At 37.6% G+C, this 25,289-nt stretch overlaps 1 protein-coding gene across 1 annotated transcript in view; it reads left to right on the top strand.

Moving 5' to 3' along the window:
* The window catches only part of LOC307130034 (uncharacterized protein), a 176,097-nt gene that overhangs the window by 8,244 nt on the left and 142,564 nt on the right, over positions 1-25,289 (top strand). Inside the window, exons 2-5 of the mRNA XM_079822883.1 lie at positions 12,009-12,105; positions 17,285-17,401; positions 17,760-17,885; positions 25,167-25,262. Of these exons, the coding sequence (XP_079679009.1) occupies positions 12,056-12,105; positions 17,285-17,401; positions 17,760-17,885; positions 25,167-25,262 (389 nt within the window). The 5' untranslated portion in view covers positions 12,009-12,055. The remainder of the gene's footprint in view (positions 1-12,008; positions 12,106-17,284; positions 17,402-17,759; positions 17,886-25,166; positions 25,263-25,289) is intronic.

The raw sequence follows: 25,289 nt of genomic DNA, 5'->3' as shown, positions 1-25,289 counted from the left end.
GGCAACCGCCAGAGAAAATGAAGCCGGCGGCCCGCCGGCTAGTCGGCCGCGGCATCTCGCAAGAAATGGGAGTGACGTATTCGGCGGCAAACGTTTCATCACCGCCAGCGGGACGCACCTATAGCCGACAGCTTAGGGCCGGCGGCAAAAAGAAGCCGTGCCGATATTTTTTGCTATCTGGGTATAAGGGCTTGAGGATCATCTTAATGTAGAGATTAAATAACAAACCTTTTACACTCATCCCAGCAAACACAGCAACGTTGTTTTCACGTTGTGAAAAGGTCTCTATAACGTTTTTATCCTACGTGTTTAATACGACAGATGTGCAAGCCCAGCTATCATTTGTTTGCCGGATGTTATAGTCATGGCCGAAGCAGCACAGAAAAATAAGAAAGCAAAGGTTTTGTCGGAGGAACGCAAAAGAGGAAACGAGAAAGTGATCGGATTAAAGGCAGGACGAGGATCAACATTGGCCAGCGTTTGCTCGTTGGTGTGAGCTGAAGGAGGAGGGGCTACATTCTTGCAAGTAAATACATAAGACATACAAAATCATATTTTAGGATACCTAACATGTCTGTGATATTGGTTTATTGGTCTTGCCTCAAGCTATAATGCAAATCGATTTTTCAAATTTGCAGATTCATCTATGGTAGCTTGATATTATAATATTGACGGTTATTACCTACCACTCAAACATTGAATTGAAGTAAGTTATCATATAGATTCTGTAAAACGGGAACCAATAGACTAGGCTACTATAATGACGCTGGCTTGTAAACGTGAGCATCGCGTTTGAAAAAAAAAAAAACCCATGAAACTATATTCATATGACATGCTGAAACATGCCACTGTACCTTGGATGAAGACATTTCACACGCGACGCAAGCAGAAGACAGGTGAACTCCTGCAGTGTTCAGGGCTATCATAGTTGTCATGTCACAAATGCACATGCGATGCATCCACTGATGTAGAATGACAGAGTTTACGACAGTAGTAGAGGACAATACTGTTTCACAACTGTAGGGGGACCCCGAGAGCAAAAACTACCTAGTGCTGCTTTAAAGAAGAACATTAACAAATAGAAAAATCCTATTCTATTCCTTTATGTTAAAACTGCATTTCATCTGTAAAATGTAAGTTTTCTCATTAACTAGTTAAAATTATTTTATTGCAATTGTTATAATAATTAAAATTAGGGGTGCTCCGATCGATCGGCAACTGATCTCGATCGGTCGATAATCGCTTTGGGATGATTGATCGGTGGTCTCCAAAAAGGCCGATCTCATGAACCGATCGCATGCTGACGACACATAAAACCCGCACCTGCCGTGAGAGCGAGGGCATGATATGCAGCGACACCGTCTCATTCTCTTTCCAGCGCGGATAAAATAATTATAATGCTGAAGGTGAGGTACAATTCATATTTCTATATTAAATAACTTACGCAGTCATTTGAAAACGTTCTGTGGGACGTAACTTAAGTTCACAAACAGCGCGCGTGAATCACCGCGTGCGCGCGCGCTCTCTCTCCCTTTCAAAATGCTCAAATGGCTTCACATCAGCGCATCGCATGTGCACTAAAATCGAGCTGCACAGTTGACACAGGATTTGCCACTTTGCACAATCGAGGCAGTGTCGCATCGTCACTAAAGTTTATCATTTGCATTTATTTTTAAGTCTTGCCAGGGTTCAAACCGCTCAGCACTCGCGCGCATGGTCTGGAGACACACACACACACACACACACACACACACACACACACACACACACACACACACACACACACACACACACACACACACACACAGACACAGACAGGCCATCTCACAAAAAGCTTGCGAGTACAAATTGCGCTGAAATCAGATACAGATACACACACATGTATGTACTAAATGACCGTCTTGACGAGTATGCACGTAAACCCCGTCGTGACTCGCGAGTGAGCGTTTGTGCAACTGCATGTAACCGTATCCGTGTTCGCTCTTAAAGTGACAGCTGTTGAATAAACTGCTGCTGTCTCTGAGTTTCTCTTGTCTTGTGTTGTTTGATGAACCTTTATGACACTCACTGCTCTTGAATGACTAACTTTTGCAACCTTAAGTGTAAGGATTAATCTAATTTAATTTATTCAGGGAAGACCAATATTAATTTACATTTGATTTCTTATTAAATGTCTTTAGTATTTCTTACCTCAATACTAATGTTAGACCTACCTGAAAAATTGTTTTTAAAAACAAAAATGCACTGCATGATCAAATATTTAGGTGAGATAATTATATACATTTATTATATACATTTATTTGGGAAAGATGGCCTACAGTAGCCTTAAGTTAACTCATTTTCTAAAATAAACACTTGGTGGTTCTTCAAGATCTTGACTCAGTTAATTTAGAGTTAGTTTCATTTCTACAAATGGTGCAAACTCTGCAAGATTGTAGATACAAGATTGCCATTCCCCTGCCATTCTGTGATCGGCAATCGGCAGATCATGATCTTGGTAATCGGTGATCGGCCCCAAAAATGCTGATCGGAGCATCTCTAATTAAAATACAATTTATAACTTATTAATTAATATACATTATATATTTAAAGTTTATAATGGCTATTATTGTTCAATAAATAATATTTTATGATATTGGCATACTTGATTTTGAGAAACAGTCTGTGTTTTAGTTGTTTTTCAGCGCTTTCATGGCAGGTTACATTATGCCAGTAGGTGGCAGCAAGAGGCTGTCTTAATGAGTGAGTTAGTAAGTAAACCATTCATTTAATGCTGATTCATTCTGTTAAAGTGCTGAATTCTGTGACCCTAGTTATAAGGTTAGGATTAGGGATGGGTTTAGTTGTAACAGCCAACTAGGGTCACATGATTTGATTGGTCAGATTTCAGCACAACACCAGAAATCTGACGCTTCATTTCATAGAGATCATTGCATTTACTAACGTTGACGCCCGTCATGTAAAATCCCCTTAACCACTGAAAGAATACTATGACAAAGATATAGATATACAGCAAATGTGGGGGGAAGTATGTTTCACACTGGTGCACTAAATAGATGTATTATAGCAAACAAAGTCATGTTCCTGAGTAATATCTGCATGCACCTAATTCTGCAGAGAACATATAATATGACAGCAGACAGCAATCCATATGAGAGAGAAATCTGGTGTGGAAGGTGGATCTGGAACCGACTTCTGTCCAGGGGCCCGTTCTTCGTACCTCGCTAACTAAGTTAGCTGGATTTGATTGTTGACGATTTGGCATGATCTTGGATTGTTTGGTTCTTCGACGCTCATCCTGGACTTGCTGTCATAGTAACAGGTCCGTTAGCTTAAACCTGCTCGCGAGCAGGCTTATTTCATGTAAACAGGATTAGATTGCATCTTGAGGTGATACTTAAAATCTGTCCCAGCCACTGCTATTTTATTACAAGAATGCATTACTGAACCAGGGGCAATAATAATCATTTTAAATAATAATATAAAAATGTTATATTGTATATGTATATGAGAATGTATAATGTTGTGTATAATAGCCTACTATAGACAGCACTTGATTGAGCGATTTATTTGTGATGGAATAATTACTTTATATAATTTTATTTTTATTGGTTTACACACATCACATGTTGTACAGTTAATCTGAGCCGTGCATTAAGTGATCACGGATATTATGGGATGGCTTGATGCAGCGCAAGAGAGGATAATTTGATATTGACTCATAAGAAACTTGAATACTGTCACGTTACAAATCTGCTTCAAATTGAATTAAAAATTAAATTACAACATTGAAATAAAAATGTAAAGGGTGTACAAATACTGTATAAAATCGTGAATATAAATAATTGGTAATCATGTTAAAAAAAAAAAAACATTTATCATTTATCTATTATAACTTTTATGTTGGTTTGGTCGTTTGGCTGTTTCCTTATAAAGGTTCAGAAATTCGTGGGGGTTTTTTGTGTAATTTGCAACGTTTTTTGCCAGGTGGCTTTTTAATTATATGATGTCATTACGTTGCTCTCTTGACGCCAGCCAATCGCTGCATTGCTGATCGTGGTTTCGAGTATCGATGCATCTGCCCTCTTCAGGGAACACAAGAACGCGCAGTGATCTTAGATAATTTAATCCAGATATTTTAATCCAATCCGCAAATTCGTTTGAAGAACCAAATTAGCCAGAGATCAGTTATCACGATTAAAAGATCTGGGATCTGTCAAATCATCTTAGATGTATTAAGCGAGGTACGAAGAACGGGCCCCAGGTTGTCACAACATCTCTTGTTTATCTGTCTTCACAAACTGCCCTGAAATACAATTCAAATATCAACAAGAATTGTTATAAATATAACGTGAGGTTCTTGCATTCAAAATGCTCATTTGGCCTCTGAGGTAAAGTGTGCAGAGAATTCTGCCGGACTGAAATTTAGTCTTTTAGTCATTCATAGCCTTCTTATACTAATGGTAACAAATTTATAACACAACAGTAAATAATTCTCAAAGCTAACACTCTTTAATACTGCAAATATCACGTAGAGTCATATGATTTCCGCGATGCAAAAACATGCATGAAACCACAGAATCCAGTCGCAATTTACTGTATAAAGCGGAACGCCACAGAATTTGGCAATTTTTGAATTAATAAATTAAAAGTAGGGCGGTACAATGAATCAGATACCGATACAGACTCGTGCCTGTGAATATTAAAGCTAAAAAAACTGCTAATGAAATCTGAAGTCTTTATGTTCTGCCATGTCTGTGTGAATGAGCGCTGCAGTTTCGACTACTACTACACAAACTAAAGCGTGCATGACCAGGGTTTTTCCTGGGTCAAAAATGGTCTTCGGTGGTGGCTGACAGACATGGTCATCCACACACACAGTAAAAAAGTCCTCTACCTATGTGATCTGTGAGCGCAATACTGACAATAAATAAGTAATTATTGCTTATCTTATTTTGACATCTGATATTATGTATGATCTCTAGCTTGATGTTTGTTTCTTTTGATCCTCATTTTTTATACTATTTACTGAATTGTTTCGGTATAATCATATCAATATTAAAAAGTCGCATTAAAAAATTAACAAATAGCCTAATTTTCTACCATATACAATTTAGTAAAATTATCAGCTAGCTAAGAACTTTGTTCTGGTCTCTCCTAACTCCAGTCTACACTAAATTATATTTCACTACACATAGTCAACATAAATAAGCTGAATGACTGTGGATGATTAAACTAATTCTTACTATCCACTCTTGCTAATTGGGTTAACTGTAAACTCTTGCTAAACACTTGTGTTCTGAGTAAATTAATAAACTGATTCGTTAGTTCAGTGTTGGACGGATCAATTGTTCTAACCAGTCGTTAAAATTATTCGATTCAAAGGAGTCATTGGTTCGCGAATCGGACATCAGTAGACGCGTTGTGTGCGAATCCCGTCTGTTAGAACATCGCGAAAGATTTGTCAAAACAGAAAACACTTCATAACTGAATATAATGTTTTCCCGTTTGTTGAAAGTATGGTTTATGTCAGCTGGTCAGAGAAGAGTCAGCGTTTTTTGAGCGTAGTTCACACCCAGCGGTAGGCTAATTCAAGGGAAAAATTGTCCGAATGCGGCACGTGCAACATGGATTCGGTCTTCCGACCTTTTGATTTTGATTAATATGTGAAATATGAGCCAATATGGGAAGACATAGACAGAGAGAGAGAGAGAGAGAGAGAGAGGGCGAGGGCGAGGGCGAGGGAGGAGCTCTCTGATCGTTCTCTCTGTCACTCAGTTAACACGGCCGTATCACAAGCGCAGCAGTCATCTATTCTACATCAGACCTGCCAACATGTACGCATTTTTCGTACTCGGCACGCATTTTGACCCTTTGGTAAGCTTGTTCGCTGCTCTCTATGTACGCATTTTGTTGCATCTCGCATTTCGGCGGTTTCAGTGCAATCTATGACGTTGATTCTGCTGCTGAGCCACAGCGTGAAAGTGGAGTGAAAAGCTTTCGGCCAATCCGAGCGCTTCATTTTAACCCTCCGCTTACATTCCCGCCCCTCCTAGACAAATGCTTCGAGCCCGCGCCGCGCACGTTCGTTTCATTTCAGTGCCTCAAGCAAGCTAGGCAGGCCGGATAACTGCAGGCTTGCATGCCATGGCTGAACCGCCTCACAGAGATGCGCTGTTGGCGGTTACAGCCGCGGTTGACTTGACGAAAAATTATATTTTAAATAAATTTGGGCGAGTGGCGGTTGAACCAATCAAATGGAAAAAAATATATGCATTCTTTAATATTGTAACTATTGTAATTTAATATTGCTTTAATAAAGCAAACCTGCAAGCTATGAGCCCAGCTGTCAGTATGGAGGCCTAGGCTAAGTTACTTCTCATAGATATTTTAAAACAGCCAGTCATTGTAGCCTACCACTCGGGGAATAGGCATTTAAAACATAGACAGATTATGGAGTGATATAAAAATGGCATCGGGCAATGGCAGCGCGAGATGTTCAGAAGAACGCAAGAGCTAAACTTCTACAAGCTCAATAACATCCACAGCAAAAAAAAAATGAGGTAAAAAAAGTTGAAAAACTTTGCTCATCGTTTATTAGCAGATGTGCAAGGCAAGCGGGCAAGTTTTGGGGTTGTTATGGATAATTAAAATGTGAACATGCACGTTGCACAGTTGTGCGGTTGAATTTCAGCGAATTTTAGTGAATGAATAGAGTTGGCGTTTCTGTAATATCAAAGCTCCATAATTAGTTTCTTGTATGATTTTGTTTGACCTGCTTGTATAAAATGAATTAACGTAACTGTTGTGTTGTGTTGCGTCGTGTCTTGCCACATCCAATGTAGAAAGCATTGCTTTCTTTTGAGGGTGCTTAACTCGCGTCAGTAGACAAAAAGTTACCTGATTGTGACAGATGGTCGAATTCACATGACGCATTATAAATTAGCATTATAGTCTGCCATAGCCTACCCTACAATACAGTATCAAAAAAGACCAAAGCCCTCTGATGCAGGGAAGATGAAAAATGGGGATAAAGACAGAGGTAAAGTGGGGGGGGGGTGGTGTACTCATAAAGTTTCTTCAAGGTTGGCAGGTCTGCATCACTCATAAATCACAATAACTCATCAAATAAGGCTTTGGCGGGACAAAAATTTGTCTTGGCGGCCGCCAAAAAAATGTTCAATGCAGAAAAAACCCTGGTGACGCTTGCGATGATTTCAGTGTCTACTGTCTCCCTATAAGTTACATGAACTTCATCTGTAGAGCTGCTCTCAGAGTCACTTCATGAACATTTTACCATTTAATTTACTAGAACTATCAACATTTGTTGTATCATATACACACAGGAATGTTTGTATGTTTGAGGTTTAAGTCAGATGGTTCATAGTACCTTTGAGATGTTCTCTGCACATCCATCAGAATCTAGAAACATAAACAATTTGTCACAGAGCCAACAATGTGGTATACAATGTCAGGTTTATTAGAAATAAATTAACTAGAGCACGTGGTTAAAATGCTGAAAAAAGTAAGAATATACAGTATATACAATACATATATAATATCTTAAGATACCAGAATTTATGTTTTGGGGTTTTACAGATGCATGGAGATATATACGTGGTCAATAATTGATTGAAAACCATGAAAGATAAAAGAAAAAAGGTGTTTGAAATCGTTTCAGCCAATTTTCACGCTCCATGTGAGTGACGTCACCGATTAACCTTACAGTGCAAACTTTTAGGTTAAATAATTAGATTGTTACTTCCATTCATCCATTGACAAATTGCCAGCAAAACGTTAACAAAACTATCAAAGCTCTCTTATCTTCACATAATGTGATTTAAAACCCCAAACTTTCATAAACAAGAGCTTAGTTAGCCTAAGTTACCTCTCATAACGTTAGCCTAACGGTTAATGCTAACGGATTTTTTCTGAAGACACTAACGTTATACCATTTCTATAAAGTAAATATTCAACAGAACAACGGAACAGTTGTATGTAATTATATGTGTAATTTAACATTATATGTGTAATTTTAGGGACTAAACTTACCTGAAATCAGTGAAAACAACAGTGACAGGACGCAGGCGGAGTCTTGCTGTTTGTCAGACAAACTGTGTCGCCCCGTTTCCATGGTAACTCCCTCCACTCTAGTGATGTGTCGTTCATGAACGATTCGTTAATTTTGAACGAATCTTTAATATGACTTGGGACTACCGAGTTGTCTCAGAGAGTGATTCGTTCATTTTGTGTTGACCGCGCATTAGGGCTGCTCGATTATGGAAAAAATCATAATCACGATTATTTTGGTCAATATTGAAATCACGATTATGTAACGATTATTTCACATGACTTTGGGAATGTGTTGCGTTTATTAAAAATACACCTTTCAACAATTCAATTGAAATTGTAACATTTGTTGTACTTTTTGAACTATTAAAATAAATAATATAACATATATTCAAATCAACGTATAAAAGTATTCACGTAAAAATGATAACCACAAATAAATAAGATCAACAATATGGTTCGGCTAGATATGCTTTTCAGGTATGTCTAACATTAGTTTTCAGGTACAGAAATGTATCAAATGTAAAATAACATTGCATATTTAAGTGCATAAATTAAAGATTAATCCTATTAAACTTACAAAAGCTATTCAATCAAGAGCAGTGAGTGATGTTTTTGTCCTTGTCCTTGTCTTTTGTTGTTTGACATTAAACAGACGGCAGTAAAGGCTACTGCCCCTTTAAGACCTAAAGCTCGGATATGCGTCGTCTTTCTCGACTGTATAAAGTTTACTTAAGGCATATACAGACTATGTCTGCTAGGATACTCATCAAGATGGACATGTTGACATACGTTTTGTGTGAGTTTGTCCGTTCAAGAGCAAGACTTGAAAGAGAACTCAATATTTGCGCGCTGTGAGACGCACATTTTAACGCAAAATAATCGTTTTTTCTCGATTGTACTATTTTGGTGATCGTTGGGAGACAAAATCGAAATTCGATTAATTGCACAGCCCTACCGCGCATGCGCATTATGCTGAATCTGTACTGGAAACAACAAAAATGATTAGTTCATCTTTTGAGTCTCGAGTTCGGGCTTGAGTCTTTCGTTCTTCCTGTCAGTCCCATAGAGTCTATGGCAGGGGTGTCCAATCCTGCTCCTGGAGGGCCACTGTCCTGCAGAGTTTAGCTCCAACCCCAATTAAACACACCTGTACGAGCTAATCAAGGTCTTATTAGGCACACTAGAAACTTCCAGACAGGTGTTGAGGCAAGTTGGAACTAAACTCTGCAGGACAGTGGCCCTCCAGGACCGACTTTGGACACCCCTGGTCTATGCTGTCAGTAACGGAAACAGAAAAGATTAGTTCTTACGAGTCTCGGGTTTGACGTTTGAGTCATTCGTTCTTTTGCCACGTGACTTGTCACCGAACACTAGTTCACAACCTTTTTACTAACAAGCAGTTATTTTATTTTTATTTTTTATATATAATTATTATATGTACAAATATGGGAAATATATTGACTATTCAAGTCTAACATCACAAATTCAAGTCAATTAGACTATTACTCGTTTTGAATCAACTGTATTTTATTTTTCTCTATTGAGTTGTTATATATATTTTTTGTCCTTGTGTTATTAATTAATAAAAATCTGTTTAAAAATGTTACCATGTAATGTAACATAGCTTATAGGCCTATAGCACCTATACAAAACATATTACACACACACATAATGTATGTGTGTGTGTGTGTGTGTGTGTGTGTGTGTGTTTGTTTGTTTGTTTGTGCTATATGATTCAAAATGAGTAATAGTCTAATTGACTTGAATTTGTGATGTTAGACTTGAATAGTCAATATATTTCCCATATTTGTTTATGTCTGATATTAACTGAGAATTGTATATATATAAAAAATAAAAAATTAACGACGTGCTTGTTAGTAAAAAGGTTGTGAACTAGTGTTCGGTGACAAGTCACGTGGCAAAAGAACGAATGACTCAAACGTCAAACCCGAAAGACTCGTAAGAACTAATCTTTTGTGTTTCCGCTACTGACAGCATAGACTCTATGGGACTGACAGGAAGAACGAAAGACTCAAACCCGGACTCGAGACTCGAAAGATAAACTAATCATTCTGTTCCCGGACCTGTGTCACATGGCCCGGCCCAGGCCCAGATCAGAGTCAGACACAGACGAGTCGACAACTAACGTCTTGAGGAGTTCGAAGACACGAGAGGCGGAGAACAAACTTGATAAATATGAAGTTGCAAAAGAAAGAATGTCTCGGATCAGGAGGTGAGGTGAACTAACAGAGTTAGACTGCAATAGCCTGACCCAACAACTAATCAATTAATTAAACGTTTCAGTTTCTTATCATTTGGCTTTGGTTGCAGTACCCTATAGTTTATTTTTATTTAGTTTTACAAATCAACATTTTCATAAGTACTAGATGGGTTGGGCTATTTAACATGTCATTTTAATTATATTTTGCTGAAATGACTCGAAAAAAGATTCGTTCATTTTGCTGAACGAGACTCAAAGATCCGAGTCAGTAAAATGATCCGAACTTCCCACTACTACTCCACTCCAGTTTAAAAGCGACTCGAATGTTCAACACGCACGCCCATTAAACATGTCATATGTCAATTACACAGCGTTTACATCAAGAATTAAAACATTACATATGCCTACTGATGGAGTAGAAAATGTCCCGAAAGTTGATAACGTTGTTTAAGTGGATAGTGCAGCCTAGACCTACATCATCAAAGCCTAGGTTCGTGCGTTACATTATGTATACGCATTTTCGTGTGATCGGGCTCTTTTTTACACTCTATGAGCTGTTTGATCCACGCGCCAGGCTCATGATGATTAGCTATGAAACAACAATAATCGATTGTATTATTCTAATAGCTTGGCTATCAGTTAAATGAGCAGAGACCACTGAAAGAAAGCATTCACATATTAGGCTACCTTTAAGTCCTTTTGATATCGAATGCTCAGCTGCATAAAACAGTCTCACTCAGTCACTGAATCGCCTCAATGGTAAAATGTTACTGATATTTTTACACAAACAGAACGTAGCCTATCATTGGAGGTTTGGCATATGGTTGTATTTTGGTACTGTCATGACGTATTCCAACGTGCAGATTACGTTATTTTAACACCGGAATAAAACATCTACAAAAAGTTGTAGTTTGGTAGTAGACAAACGTAATATTTACATGTTTTGACTACTTAAAGAAAACGTACCAGGTTGGTATTTTTACAACGTTTTTAAAACGTTTTATTTTGGTTACATTATTTTTCTATTTAAAAAAACGTTTTTAAAACGTTATACTGCAACATTACCTAATTGCAACCAAAATACAACGTTGTGAAACGTTGTAAAAACGTTTTGTTTGCTGGGATATTGCAAATACAGTTGTAATTATGCTTCCAAAAAGTTGATTCTGCGCTAATTTGATCTAATATTTAATGTTTTTTTATATATATATTTTATAGATGTTGTAGATTTATGTACCAAATGAGAATTTTTTTAATTATTGAATATTTTTTTAGACAAAGGGCTTGTTAATGATTTTCTGTTTTGTTCAAAGTAAATAAGGCAACAGTTTTTTCAATAACAGGAGATTATGTAATGTTTGGTAGTATTTGGGGTAAAAGGCACAATAATTAACATGATGATAAACAGCGGCTGACTTTACCATTTAATGACATGATTAGATTCAGATGGGAAATATATATCAAGTTGGGTGTCCACCTTAGAGATAATCATCACGTATTAGTTTGTAGCCTACTGTTTTCTGTTTGTTTTTATAAACGAAATAATTAATTTTTCTGTTAAAGTCAGTGTTTGGCTGTCTGTGTGTGTGAATAGACCCTATGACTGAGCTATGTCACGTGATCCTTTCCTCACACACTCCAGATGTGTTCAGATAAATAATGAAGGTGTTTTAATGTAATCTTTTAATTTAGTGTCTGATGTTTGTTCATTCAGAGTCAGTGGAGGAGATCAAACTCATCAGATTCTCCTGCAGCTTCATCATGGCTGATCCACAAGGATCCACAGATGGAGATTTCTCACCAGGATGCAGGTACTTTCAACACACACTGTTCAATATTGTGTTATATACAGAAAAAGATCTCATGGATCACAGAAACCAGTTTACAGAACAAATATTATTTGTGTTTTTGTTTTAAAGCTAACATGAAATATTAAATAAAATATCATAGTTTCCTTAAAGTGTTTTTAAAGAAAGATGAATGTTTATATTGCAGTTTTTCTGAATTGATAAAACGCATTTCTCGAAACATCACGTTTCAAGAAAAAATAACGTTTCAATCTGGGTTTAGGTCTGGACATAGTACGGAGACTGCTTTAGACCTCGTTTTAGCTGACTCTGGGGCTTGTGGCACTTTGGTTTTGAAAAAATAAAGCAGTCCATTGGTTGGCTCCAGTATATATCTATCTGTGATCTGGTTAATCCATCCTTACCCTCTTGCTCTCTCCGCTCTGCTGGTTCTCTTTCTCTCTGTCAGCCTCAGTGTAAATTAAAAACTATGGGTGGAAGGGCCTTTTTCTACAATGCACCTAGGTTATGGAACTCATTGCCTGCATCTATTAGGAATACTACATCTTTTAATTGTTTTAGAAACTTCTTAAGACGCATCTTTTTTGTCAAGCTTTTAACTTATAATGATAATTGCTGCAGTTTTTTCTTCTTTTTACTATGTATTTTTTCCTTGTTTAAATCTTATTTTGTTCTGTATATGTTGCAACCCGTCAAAATAAAAGTTTGGTTTAATTTTTTTTTAAATTGACAGAATATATTAGGCTACTGTTGTACAGTAGATTTAGCTACGTCTCTATATAATAATAATACGTCTCTACCAGGGCCTGAAATGAACACCTGACCACGTGCCAAATGCGGGTGAATTTTGCAATTGGCGGGTAACACTGTCAATCTAGCCAATGAGAATTGAGTGATTCATTGGGCAGTTTGAGAGGATGCGACTACGTTCCTGCGATCGGAAAGATGAGGCCTTTCTATTGGTGAGATGGGACGAGATAATGCAACGCTGACGAAGGCTACAGTACAATGACAGATGCACAGATGTGTGTGCGTCGAGTGCGTGTGCATGTTGGGAAGCGGTTGGGAAGCAGTGAGAAAATATCCGGTACGCGGTAACTTTGCCAGTTATAATATTATTAATTTAGTTCTATTTAACCGTTCCTGAGCGTGACTAAATCATCCATCAACACAGCCGTGTGTGATGTGTTCACATACGAGCTGCGGTAGGTATATCAGTATGACTGTCTGTGACACGGGACATCAATTAATAAAAAGATTTTTAAAAATGTAGAGTTATTACATATATTGATTTCGTTAATAACTTGACAGCACTTAAATGTGTATTCTTACAAGTTAAAGAACAATATGTTTGTGGGACAAGTGGATTTTTGAAATAACAAAAAACTAGGGAATCAACAAAATGCAAGAATGATTCTGCATTAATTTAGCTTAAGTGGCGATCGATAGTGGATAATAATATATAGCCTAATGTATAGTAAACTGACGGGCATTTTGCGCTGTTGACGCTCGTGCAGCCTCTCGAGGAGAAATCAATGTTAGTGAATGAATCAGCCGAATCGACTCAATGACTCACTCATTAAAACGGCCCTTATAAAAGGTAAAAATATCAAAGATATGCAGATTTAAATATGTCAAAGCTGATTGAACACTGTTGAGAATAGGCTATTTCTTCAGAATAAATTATATTTACAACACACACACACACACACAAAAATCCGGACAAGCATGTGAACAGGCTTAATGTCGATGAGAAAAAAAAATGGCTGGTAAAAAGTCACTGTAGCAAGTGGTCAAAAAAAGTTAATGTCAGGCCCTGGTTTCTACTAATAATAATAATGCCTAGATGGTTGCTTATTTTTGTTGTTGTCAAGAGATTATTTTCTGATGATTATATAATTTTTTTTATATTCTTACATTTATTTGTTGCACTGTTTTTTATACAGTTATATTGTAAAACTAAAATACCCTTTTCAGTTTGCAGTGTTAGATTTGTGGCTGCATTTGAAGTTTTTTTTGCTTAAGAAAAATAAATAATGTTACTGTCAAATGCATGTCAGATAATAAAAATACTGTAATAAATACAGTAGTTCATCATGTATTTGTTCATGTTTTATTAAGGGATAAGTCTGAAGCACACCATAAAATAATTCATACAATAATTCATAGCAATTCATACAGGGCTAGTAGTATATACAGCTGTACAGATACACACCCAGGTATCGGATCAGTACTCGGTATCGGCCGATACCCTGAGCCCAGGTATCGGCATCAGTAAGGGAAAAAGGTATCAGAACATCTCTAAATAAAATGTATTATTATTATAATTATCACCCACTTTCTCAAAATCTTAAACACAAAACCAAATCTTCAAACTACATTTAGAGTAGGGCTGGGCGATATGACCAAAATCCCATATCACGATAACGATATATATCACGATATAGTGCCATTTCTGTAAATTCAATCAATTAATAGTTTATGGATAACCACATGGAAAGGACTATTTTTTGTGTTTACATTTTAAAGTATATACTCAAAAATGTACTCATTTGTGATTTATTTTTCTCCTTTTATTTAGAAGTGTTTGGCATTGAAACATTCAATAAAAAAATTATTCACAAACACTGATTCATCCAATGACGAAACAAGTCGTGATGAATGAGACACTGACTCCATTTAAATTGTTCTCTGATTGAGTCGCTGTTCGAAAAGTAATCGAAACCGACGTTCAGAACCTCTAACCGACGTAATTTGAAAAGTTTGTCTATTGTATGCTTGCCAGTTTGAACATTCAAATGATTTTACACCATTCAATAACATCAATATGAAAACATGGCACTTCAGTGCTCGTGAGCTGTTTTCTGTGACACAGAGCTGAACCGTGTCTCTGACAACACACGAACCCTGAAGCCGGATCACATTTACTTGCGTCTCCAGTAAGCATTGTCAGTTGTATGTGTAAGGCTTGCCAGTTTGGACATTCAAGCAATTTTAGACCATTGAATCGTTGTATTATACTCTTCCTCCTCTCCTTTTCAGATTGTTTCCATATATTGTTCGTATTATCAAAATTCATTGCAACTTTACTGAACTGGCTTATTTTGTACAGCTGGTTTGATCACATCATTAGATATAAATGTGAATAATTTAGAGTTGTTGTGTCTTAACAATGACAACTGTGTTTTAGTTGTTTAACTTTTATCTGTCTGCATGGGCATCAGAACCATTGTATGTATGTGGGACAAGACCCACCCACTTTTTAGGATCAATGATATTGGACCAACTCACTTTTATCGTCTCTAATCCAGCACATGTCTGTTTACCTACCCCTAACCAATAAACACTTATTATTAAACACATGTTAGACACTTTATTTCCACTTTTCTAATATTTTCTTCATTTTTATTGAAAATAAATGCCTTTCCGACCTGATATGTGATTGGAAAAGGGAGTAGAGTTTGTTCGGCTTAAAGCTACACTGTGTGATATTTTCCCCCATCTAGTGGTGAAAAGGTATATGACCATCCAGTGACTTTAAGTTTCTGTTCCTCTCAATTCCGATTTCGTTTAAACTCCTACAGTGGCCGATTTAGTCCAAGATTAACATGGCTTCCAGTTCGACCTCGTCCACATTCGACACTGTGCCTGTGGGATATTCTGTGCGCAGTGGGATGGTTGGAACTCAACTGGCCTAATTATTCGGCTAGAAAGAACTGCAGCTAATCCAGAGTGAACTTTGATGATGGTAATGTTTATTCAGGCATAAACAGGTTTGCGTGGATATGTACATAAATGTGGTTTCTGTGAGATAACAAATAAGGATGGTAAATATACATGATAATGACATGACAGAAGATACACCGTTAAGAACTGTATAACTATACTTATAAGTTACATTTGTATAATGTAACCGTAAACCAGAGCTTATTGTACCATATATAGGCGCTAAATGCAGCTGCATTAAAAGGAGCGGAGCTGGCGCTACTAACAAGCGGTGTCCGGTTACAAAAGTGTGTGCGCCGCTTTAGGACTGCAGTGCGCTCTGCATAACAATTGTTAATATGACGATCAGACCTGATACATATTTCCATCAACATACATTACAAGCAAATATTTTCTATAAACGAATAAACATTGTTGATAACAAAATAACTGAATGATTATTCAAATAGGTGAGCATTACGCTATTGTATGGTTTGACACAAAAATACTTCTGAGGTGACATCAACTGAATTACAGGATGACACACTCTGAAACACATCTACAATGACAATAACTATTATTAACGTTACTTACGGAGTTATTAACGCACAGAAATACCACACAAGGAAAAACAGACTTTTGAGGAATAAACAAGCCAGGAAAACTCCGTATAACTCTGTTACTGGAGCTGCTGAGATGAAAACTCTCTGCGCATGCACCAGACAAGTCTGAACAAGTTGACGCGCACATGCGCGAGGGAGGGAATTTTGAACACGAAAGGCGAAGCTTGAATTTACGGGTATGTCCCTCTTTGGCTAATGTACTTTCAAGATGGAGGGGCAACATGGCGACCACCGTTAGATCCCAATACCTTATGTATTTTCAATGGCATATTATAAACTTACGAGAATACTTTGTTACTTGAAAGAAGTAAATATACATTAATGAGCACATATATTTTTGAAAGAACTAAGTGTTTTTAGCTAAGAATAGAATAAAAAGTTACACAGTGTAGCTTTAAGGCGGATTCGAACCGCAGGTCGATTTGCCTCAAAACTTGATGCCATTGGTCTTACCCCTACACTATAGCCGCTGTTAAAGATATGGTGATTTCCGTATACTTGTCTTGTCCAATCAGATGTTTAGCAACTAAGGCGATATATTTGTATTTAATATAAATGGCATCTACTCCAGTAAAAATTTTCTGAGAGAGGACCCACCCACATTTTTTTGCTTCCGACGCCCATGTCTGTCTGTGTCTAGCGTTTGGAAACACAAGTGCATTACAGTGCGAAATGTGTTTTTAATGAGTGAGATGTGTTTGGAGTTTAGCAAAAAGAGTGCATGAGCTTTGCGAATGTCGTCTAAACGCCTGAACTTGTTTAAGGTTTTACAGAAAGAGTGATTTATTCAACAAATTGGTTTAGGCTGTTGAGAATTTGAAAGGATTGAATCTGTTCTCTGTTCTCTGTTCCAGTTCAGTCCAGCAGAAGAGCTCAAACCCAGAGTCCAGCTGTGTGTCTATGAAGAGTAACGGGTCTATGATTGAGCCGCCAGTGAAGTTTAAGAGTGGAGACAAACGGCCTGATCTCAGGTATAGCATCTCTATAAAAGTTATGCTTATAGTATGACATTTTTGAATTGTGGTTGATGTTCACTTGAGTTGAATCATTCTATAATTCTATTGTTGTTTTCAATTTGTTTGTTTTGAATCCCTTATTCTTAATTTTAGTTTTCTCAGTTGCCTTGGTAAATTTTTTGAATCATGTTAAATATTTGCAAAGTTCATTTCTCAAAATAATTGTCATCAAAGTTTGAGACCAAGTGAAACACCTCTGAGTTACAGACGTTACAGCAAAAGTGTTACAACACTCACTGATCTTTCCTAAGACAGAAGTTTCCAGTAAAAGTGCACAACATGTATAAGTCTGTATGCTTTTTATTTTACTTAGTTTTAAAACCAGTTCAGTCCAGCAGAAGAGCTCAAACCCAGAGTCCAGCTGTGTGTCTATGAAGAGTGACGGCTCTATGGGTCGCCCACCAGAGTTTAAGAGTGGAGACACACGGCCTGATCTCAGGTATATCATCTCTATAACAGTTATGCTTATAGTATTTTATTTTTATGAAGTTGTTATTAACCCCTTAAGCCCTGAAGGTATTTTTAGAGTTTTTTTTGTCTGAGTGACATATACAACTTTAAATACTCATAACTCCAAAACTATAGCAAGGAGATTCAAATGGTAGGTATCATTTGTTAGCAAACGTTTTATATTTTTAGAAAATAAAAATTGTATTATATTTGGACAATCTATTGATGAGAAACTGCTTATATAAGGCAATTTTTTAAAATATATATTTTTTTAATAATTTTACAAATATTTCTTATTTAACATTCAATAACTCTGGAAGGAAAAAGGGCAGCACAAAAAAATATTTTTTGGTGATGTTCCCCTAAATTTACTCTGCATCTGGATCAAATTTTGTGGTGATTGCATAAAGTACATGCTGTACAAAAAAAGTTACAGCATTTAGAACAAAGGTAGCCTTTTTGTTCAGTCCTTGACATTTAACAGTCCAATTGTTTTCTGAGTGACATACACAAATTTAAAGACTCATAACTCAAACTATTGCAAGGAGAGTAAAAAAGTATGTATCATTTGTTAAAACACTTTTAATATTTTTAGACAATTGAAAATTTTAGAAAATAGAAATTTGGACAATCTAATGCTGAGAAACTGCAGATAAAATGCATTATATTACAATATTTTATATATATATTTATATATTTATAATTATTTTTTTATACATTATAAATTTAATTACATAATAGGCTTATAATTATTTTAAAGCTTAGAATCTCAGCTTTCCAATGAATCTATCCATTTTGATAGACTCATAACGAGCGCTGAGTTATTCCTCTAAACCGGAGTGTACCGCTCGCGGGCGCCACCTAGCTGCCATGAACATAAATTGCCATATTCTTTTCAAAACTGCATTGATCAACACAACATCCATGAGGAATATCTCGTGATCGGCGCAATGGATTATGTTGATTTTGGACTCATTTCAATCGGGAGCATCAACTGTAAGATTTTCAACGATCAGAGAATGTTTCATGAAGTTACAAGCATAAACGCGACTTTAGTGCAACAATAGCTTATCTAGAGTATGTGCGCCTGTCATGTTAAATGTGTTATAATTCCATGAGTAATAACTTCTGATCCGAGTGAGGGATTATGGTTCTTGGTCTCTTTTTTTTTAATCGTGTGAATCTGCTGTAAAAAAAGGCACATCCTTATTTTTTTTGTGACCTGAAACATTTTTTCCATTTTGATGATAAATGATGACATGCATGTATAAACATTCAAAATAAATAATAAATTAAGGGACTAGACTCACAATAATAGACAGGAATAATGGCAATTATAAATAACAATATTGGTGACTAGGTTAGTAACAAAGTTTAACAATCAAATCCTACAGAAAAGCATTAGCAAAATATTTCCCATACATATTTATCATCAGCATTAACATACTCATATAATGGAGATTGATACATGTCATTTGAAACACAAAAGAACATCAGAACACAAAATAACCCAGACCATTCTTGGTAAATTCTTATGCTCACCTCTAGAAAGAGGGGCCCAACACCCCAGAAAGCCCTAGTTGCCACACATAACAATTTTTCTCAAATCCAAAGGCAAGTGATCTATAAATGGAGACATAAATTCTGAAAGCTCTGTGCATTACCCCTAAACACAGCAGTCAGTCTCTCATGGGGCAAAACAGCAGAGATCTCTCTATACCACTGAGTGATAGAGGGGGAGTGTCATTAATCCATCTAATAAGGATGCATTTCCTTGCCTCAAGTAGCAGTTTATCTAACAGTTTGTAACCTATTGCATCCAGTGTCCGTGTTGTTGCCTGTCTTTTGGATGGGAGCCCCAAAAGAAAAAGACCAGGATCCTTTTTCAATTTTATCTGAAGAATGGTGCCAATTTCGCAAGCAATGAAACTCCAGAATCTAGAGATGCACTCACACCTCCAAAAACAATGAAAGTATGTCCCCAACTCTGTATGGCACTTAACACACAGGGAAGATATAGTATGATAAATTGTATTCATTATAACAGGGGTCACATGTAATATATGCAATATCTTATATTGGGTCTCTCTGAGCCGGTTACAAGTAAAAGTGGACCTCACACACTTAATGGCCTCCTGCCAGTCATCATCTATATATTCATTGCACAGATCTTTCCTCCCATTTGCGAATCACTATGTTCAAAAGTCCAGTGGCATTAGAGTATATAAAAGAATACAACTTGGATATAAAATGAGAAGCATTAGTTGTGTTGACAAAGAAACTCTCCAGATTGCTAAGTGCTGGTGAATTCAGCACTGGACTTCGCTTTGAGAAAACATAATGGCGAATTTGTAAATAACCAAAGTGGTGTTGCTTTGGGAGATCAAACTTCTGTCGTAATTGTTGGAAGGACATTAGGAAGCCATCCTGGAACAAGTCTCCCAGTATATGAATCCCCTTCATGTGCCATGCTTTAAAGACAGGTGAGCCTAAGCCAGGGGCAAAATCCTGATTTAAGTAAATCGGACTCAGCATAAACAGAATTTCACCTCTCCCAAAGAATCTTGAGATCTGTCGCCAAACTTTTTTTTACAGTGTGAATAATCGGGGCACAATTAAGGCCTAGTCCACACGTACACGGGTATTTTTATAACCGGAGTTTTTCCTCCTCCGTTTTAAAAAACAATCGCGTCCACACAAGCACAGTTTTAAAAAAATCTCCGTCCACATGAAAACGCAAAACCGCGCTATGATTGGCTGCTTGATTTCCACATGGGTCCCATCCACGGCACCGATGCACTGAGGGATGCCATGGGCTCAGTGAAACCCTTCTACAAGTTTACTTTGGAATCAGTGACACTGACAACTGTAGGGGCAGGGCTCAAGTGGACTGAAGCTTCACACACTTGCCTTACTATGTTGTATTTTTGTATTCTGGCGCCTCTGTTCTGCAATACAATGAGATAACTGCGCATGTATCTGTATGTAATAAGCGCTGTTAGCAGAGTTATTAAAAGTTACGTCCGCCATTGCATAGACTCCACTCATGTATAAACAAAAGCGATAACGGCGCACAATCTGATGTCAAACAAAGGAGAGAACGGCGCACATTTCAACTTAACAAGCCGAAATCTCCGGTTTCACCGTCTACACGACAACGCTGTAACCGGAGTTTCTAAAAAACTTCACCCTGGCCGGAGTTTTCAAAAAAGTCCAGTTTCAGTAACCGGATACTGCGTTTGCGTGTGGACGAACAGCCAAACCGCGTAGAAAAAGCTGCAGTTTTGAAAATACCCGTGTTCGTGTGGACAGGGCCTAAGTTTCCATAATTTGTTCAGGTCAGTTGACACATTAATCCCAAGGTAAACAAATCCGGATTTAGACCATTTAAAGGGGAAGTTAGTCAGAGATTCCGTATTAAAGTTACATACTGTCTATAGAAAAAAACAAAAACAAACGGATTGGTGCTTTCCACACGGATCTGTTACAGTTAATGCCCAGAGCTCCCACTCAGCTAAAACGGGAGTTATGGGGGAATATACATAAAGAGTGTATTTGTGCCTCTTAACAGACACAAAATGCAATTAAAATGTCTGTCCAACATGAACAGGGCCCTTACATGACAACAATATGCCTTTAGCCACTTAGCCATTGTTTAAATTCACCTAAATAGTGTTTTAGACGGCAAGCTGTAGTCTCGCGCTGAAGTCCCGTGGGAACTCCGTTGTAGCCGGAAAAATGTAAATAGTCCAGGTGGGAGGAGCGTTGTGTGTGAAGAGTGATGATCGGCTCATAAGTGAAGAAGAAATGGTTCGCGTTTTTGCCGTTCCGAATTGTGGCAACAGAATGCGACAATACAAGAATTTACATTTTCATCGTCTTCCTTTTCATGACCTCGAGATTCCGCAGCTCCTCCCACCTGCACTATTTGCCTTTTTCCGGCTACAACTGAGTTCCCACGGGACTTCAGCGCGAGACTACAGCTTGCCGTCTAAAACACTATTTAGGTGAATTTAAACAATGGCTAAGTGTCTAAAGGCATCTTGTTGTCATGTAAGGGCCCTGTTCATGTTGGATAGACATTTTAATTGCATTTTGTGCCTGTTAAGAGGCACAAAAACACTCTTTAAGTATATGCCCCCATAACTCCCGTTTTAGCTGAGTGGGAGCTCTGGGCATTAAGTGTAACAGCTCCGTGTTGCAAGCACCAATCCAGTTAGTTTTTTTTTCTATAGACAGTACTCACAAAGGTATAACAATCAAGATTAACTTAAAAATTCCCTGGAGTTCTCCTTTAAGCTGCTGGGATAAGCCTCTGGAGGGTGACTCTTTGAAATCTCTCTCTCTAGCATCAGAATTTTCTTCTCAAGCTCTATTATATTTCTCATAGCCTCTTTCTTTTTAGCAGAAGTATAAGATATAATAACCCCTCTCAGATAGGCTTTTGCTGACTCCCATGAAATGGATGAACTTACTTCAGGGGATTTATTAATGTCAATAAAGTATTTCCAGTGCTGTTTAAGATATTGCATGAATTTAGGACGGCTCAGTAAAGAAGGATTCAGTCGCCACTGTCTACTGTACGGATCTTTAAATGGGGGATGAACTATTATTGTAATGGGAGAGTGGTCAGATAAAGTCCTATTTCCAATGAAGCAGTCCATCGTTCTTTCCAATATCCCTTGCGATGACAAGAATAGATCGATACGCGAAAAAGTTTGGCGAGGTTGCAAGAAAAAAGTAAAATCTTTCCCCCTCATGTGAACTGACCTCCAGACATCAAACAGTTCCAGATCCTTGCAAAATTCTGAAAGCCTAAGACTTTTTCCCTTGGTTTAGTACCTCTTGGAGGAGACTGATCTATGGATGGGTCTAGTACGCACGCAGTTAAAATCCCCTCCCAAGAGTATGAGAGAGCATGAGAATGAAGAAATGTCAGCAAGTAATTTGGGGGAAAATTTAGGTTCATATGCCGTGGGGGCGTAAATGCAGCCGATTAGCACATGTTCTCCGTATAAAAAACCTGAGAGAAGTACATAGCGACATTCATTATCTGTAATCGATTTTTCTAATTTAAACGAGAGATTTTTATGAAGAAGAATTGCAACTCCCCTGCTATTGGATTTATATGAGGAGAATAAAAACCTGGCCAACCCAGCTTCTACGCAACTTCATGTGCTCTATGTCGGAGAGATGAGTTTCTTGAAGCAACGCAATCTGACATTTCTCCTTGTGAAAAAAAGAGAAGTTTTTGCCTTTTGACAACATGGTTAATGCCTTTCATATTAAGGCTAATTAATTTAAGATCACTCATAGACAAATTTTACCATACGAGATTTTGTTTAAAAAAATAGATGTGTTTGAACACCACACTGTTACTGGACAGTAGGAAATAAGAAATAAAGTATTTAAGTGTTTTGTGATACAAATTTTTTTTTTTTTTACTGAAATGGGAATAAACAGCTGCGTAACATCACAGAAAAAAGAATAAGAGAAAGTATTTAAATACACCTTGAATCTAAACCCCACACTGGTGCTGGACAGTATAAAAATAAAATAAAAATAAAGTCATTAAATGTACTGTGAGTCTAAACACCACAATGGTGCTGGATAGTAGAAAAATAAAATAAAAATAAAGTCTTTAAATGTGCTGTGAGACTCAACCCCACACTGGTGCTGGACAGAAGAAAATAAGAAATAAAGTCTTAAGTGTACCGTGAAAAGTGTCTTTAGAGTACCTGTCTGTCCAAGCATTTAGCGACTGTAATAATGTGACGCAGCGCTCATCCCAGCCATTCGTGCAAACTTAATATGTTAGTCCAACCCGTTCAGATACACCTGTGCATCTTGTGCAGAATGGAAGCAGTGGTCAGACCCATTAAGCTTGAAACAGAGGTTAGCAGGGTAGCGCATCACAAAACAGACACCTCTCTGAATGAGCTGACCGCTGACGTCATTATAAGCCCGTCTCGCCTCTGACTTTAACTGACAGGTCTTGCGTGACAAACATGTCACTGCCCTCATATCGTCGCTGTCCGATGAAAGCCGCGTATGTCCATTTTGCCGATTTTTCGACGGATTGAATGTCCAGGTTCATTTCCGTATACAGTATGCTTCACATATCTAAATGGCCAATGAAAAGTTGTGAAATCATGTCATCTGATTTTCACGTATATCCATTTGGTGTCAAAGCTGTCAATCACGCCGCGTATCTCCCGCCCTGTGGAAGCATCTCGCCGGTCTCGTGAAGTTTCATCGAAGCTCAGCACTGGATAGCCGAAAGTACGACATTGAAGCTCTCCACAGTTTAGTTCTAATCTAGTTCTTCACAGATTAGTTTGCTTGCTAGTATGTAAATAAACTCGGTCTCATTGATAAGATTCAAACTTTTTTTTTCTTAGTCAAACTGATCAAATTATAGCCTGTAATGCTACTGTCATGATTGTCACTAGAACATGCCTCACTCATACTGCTATCACCGCTTGCCAGAGGCTGAGAATGTCCAGCACGTATTCCTCTGTCAATATGAAACGCAACTTGGCCATTCTAATTAATGATCGGAAGAACGCGTATCGACCACCGTTATTGTAAAATACACGTATGTCCATTTAAAATCAATTTTGGTCAAATGTGGATTATATCATTACACTGGCAAGAATATGGTTACATGTAAAGATGCCGTACCACGTATGACAACGCTACATTCAACTGCTTTTGAAATACTGTGTTTTTTTCACTTCCTGAAAAGTAACCGTTTTGGACATACGTGAGTTTCATTGGGCAGCGACGATATGTTAGACGATCCTTCTTCTTTGCAGCAGCCAGGATTTTACTCTTGTCCGAGCAGTTGTGAAGCTTAAGCAGCACAGGCCGTGCGCGGTTGGGTATAAGCGGGCCAAGTGTTCTATGCGCCCGGTCTATTTTAACCACGCCATGTTTTGTTTCAATATCCAGTAGCTTGGGTAGCCAGGTTTGAAAATAAAATGAACAGGTTGGCGACCCTCTGCGCCTTCTTTCAGACCGATGATACAAATATTGTCCCGCCGGCTGCGATAGTACCACTTCGGGTTTAAGGGGTTAATATACAGCAGTGTAATGAGTTCAGATCCTGTAAGTTTCAGTCTATTAATGATGATCATTGTGCTGAACTCTATGTATTGTATTGTTAATACATTCACACACTGTAAAAGCTGTTGGTCTGTTACTGTGATGACACAATTACATCAATATCAGTGTGTCTGATTCTTTACCCTCTTCATTCTGATTTAAGGTCAAATCTTCAATCCAGACCAGTTAAAAACAAAACTGTGTTCACGCCTGTGATTCAACCACAAGACTTTAATGAAAGCATGTGTCCTGGTTTCAGGTAAAATGTGGGACTTTTGTTGTTGTT

Source organism: Gobio gobio (assembly GCF_949357685.1).
Source record: "Gobio gobio genome assembly, chromosome: 8".
Taxonomy (NCBI): Eukaryota; Metazoa; Chordata; class Actinopteri; order Cypriniformes; family Gobionidae; genus Gobio; species Gobio gobio.
This window is presented reverse-complemented; position numbering and strand designations above follow the sequence as displayed.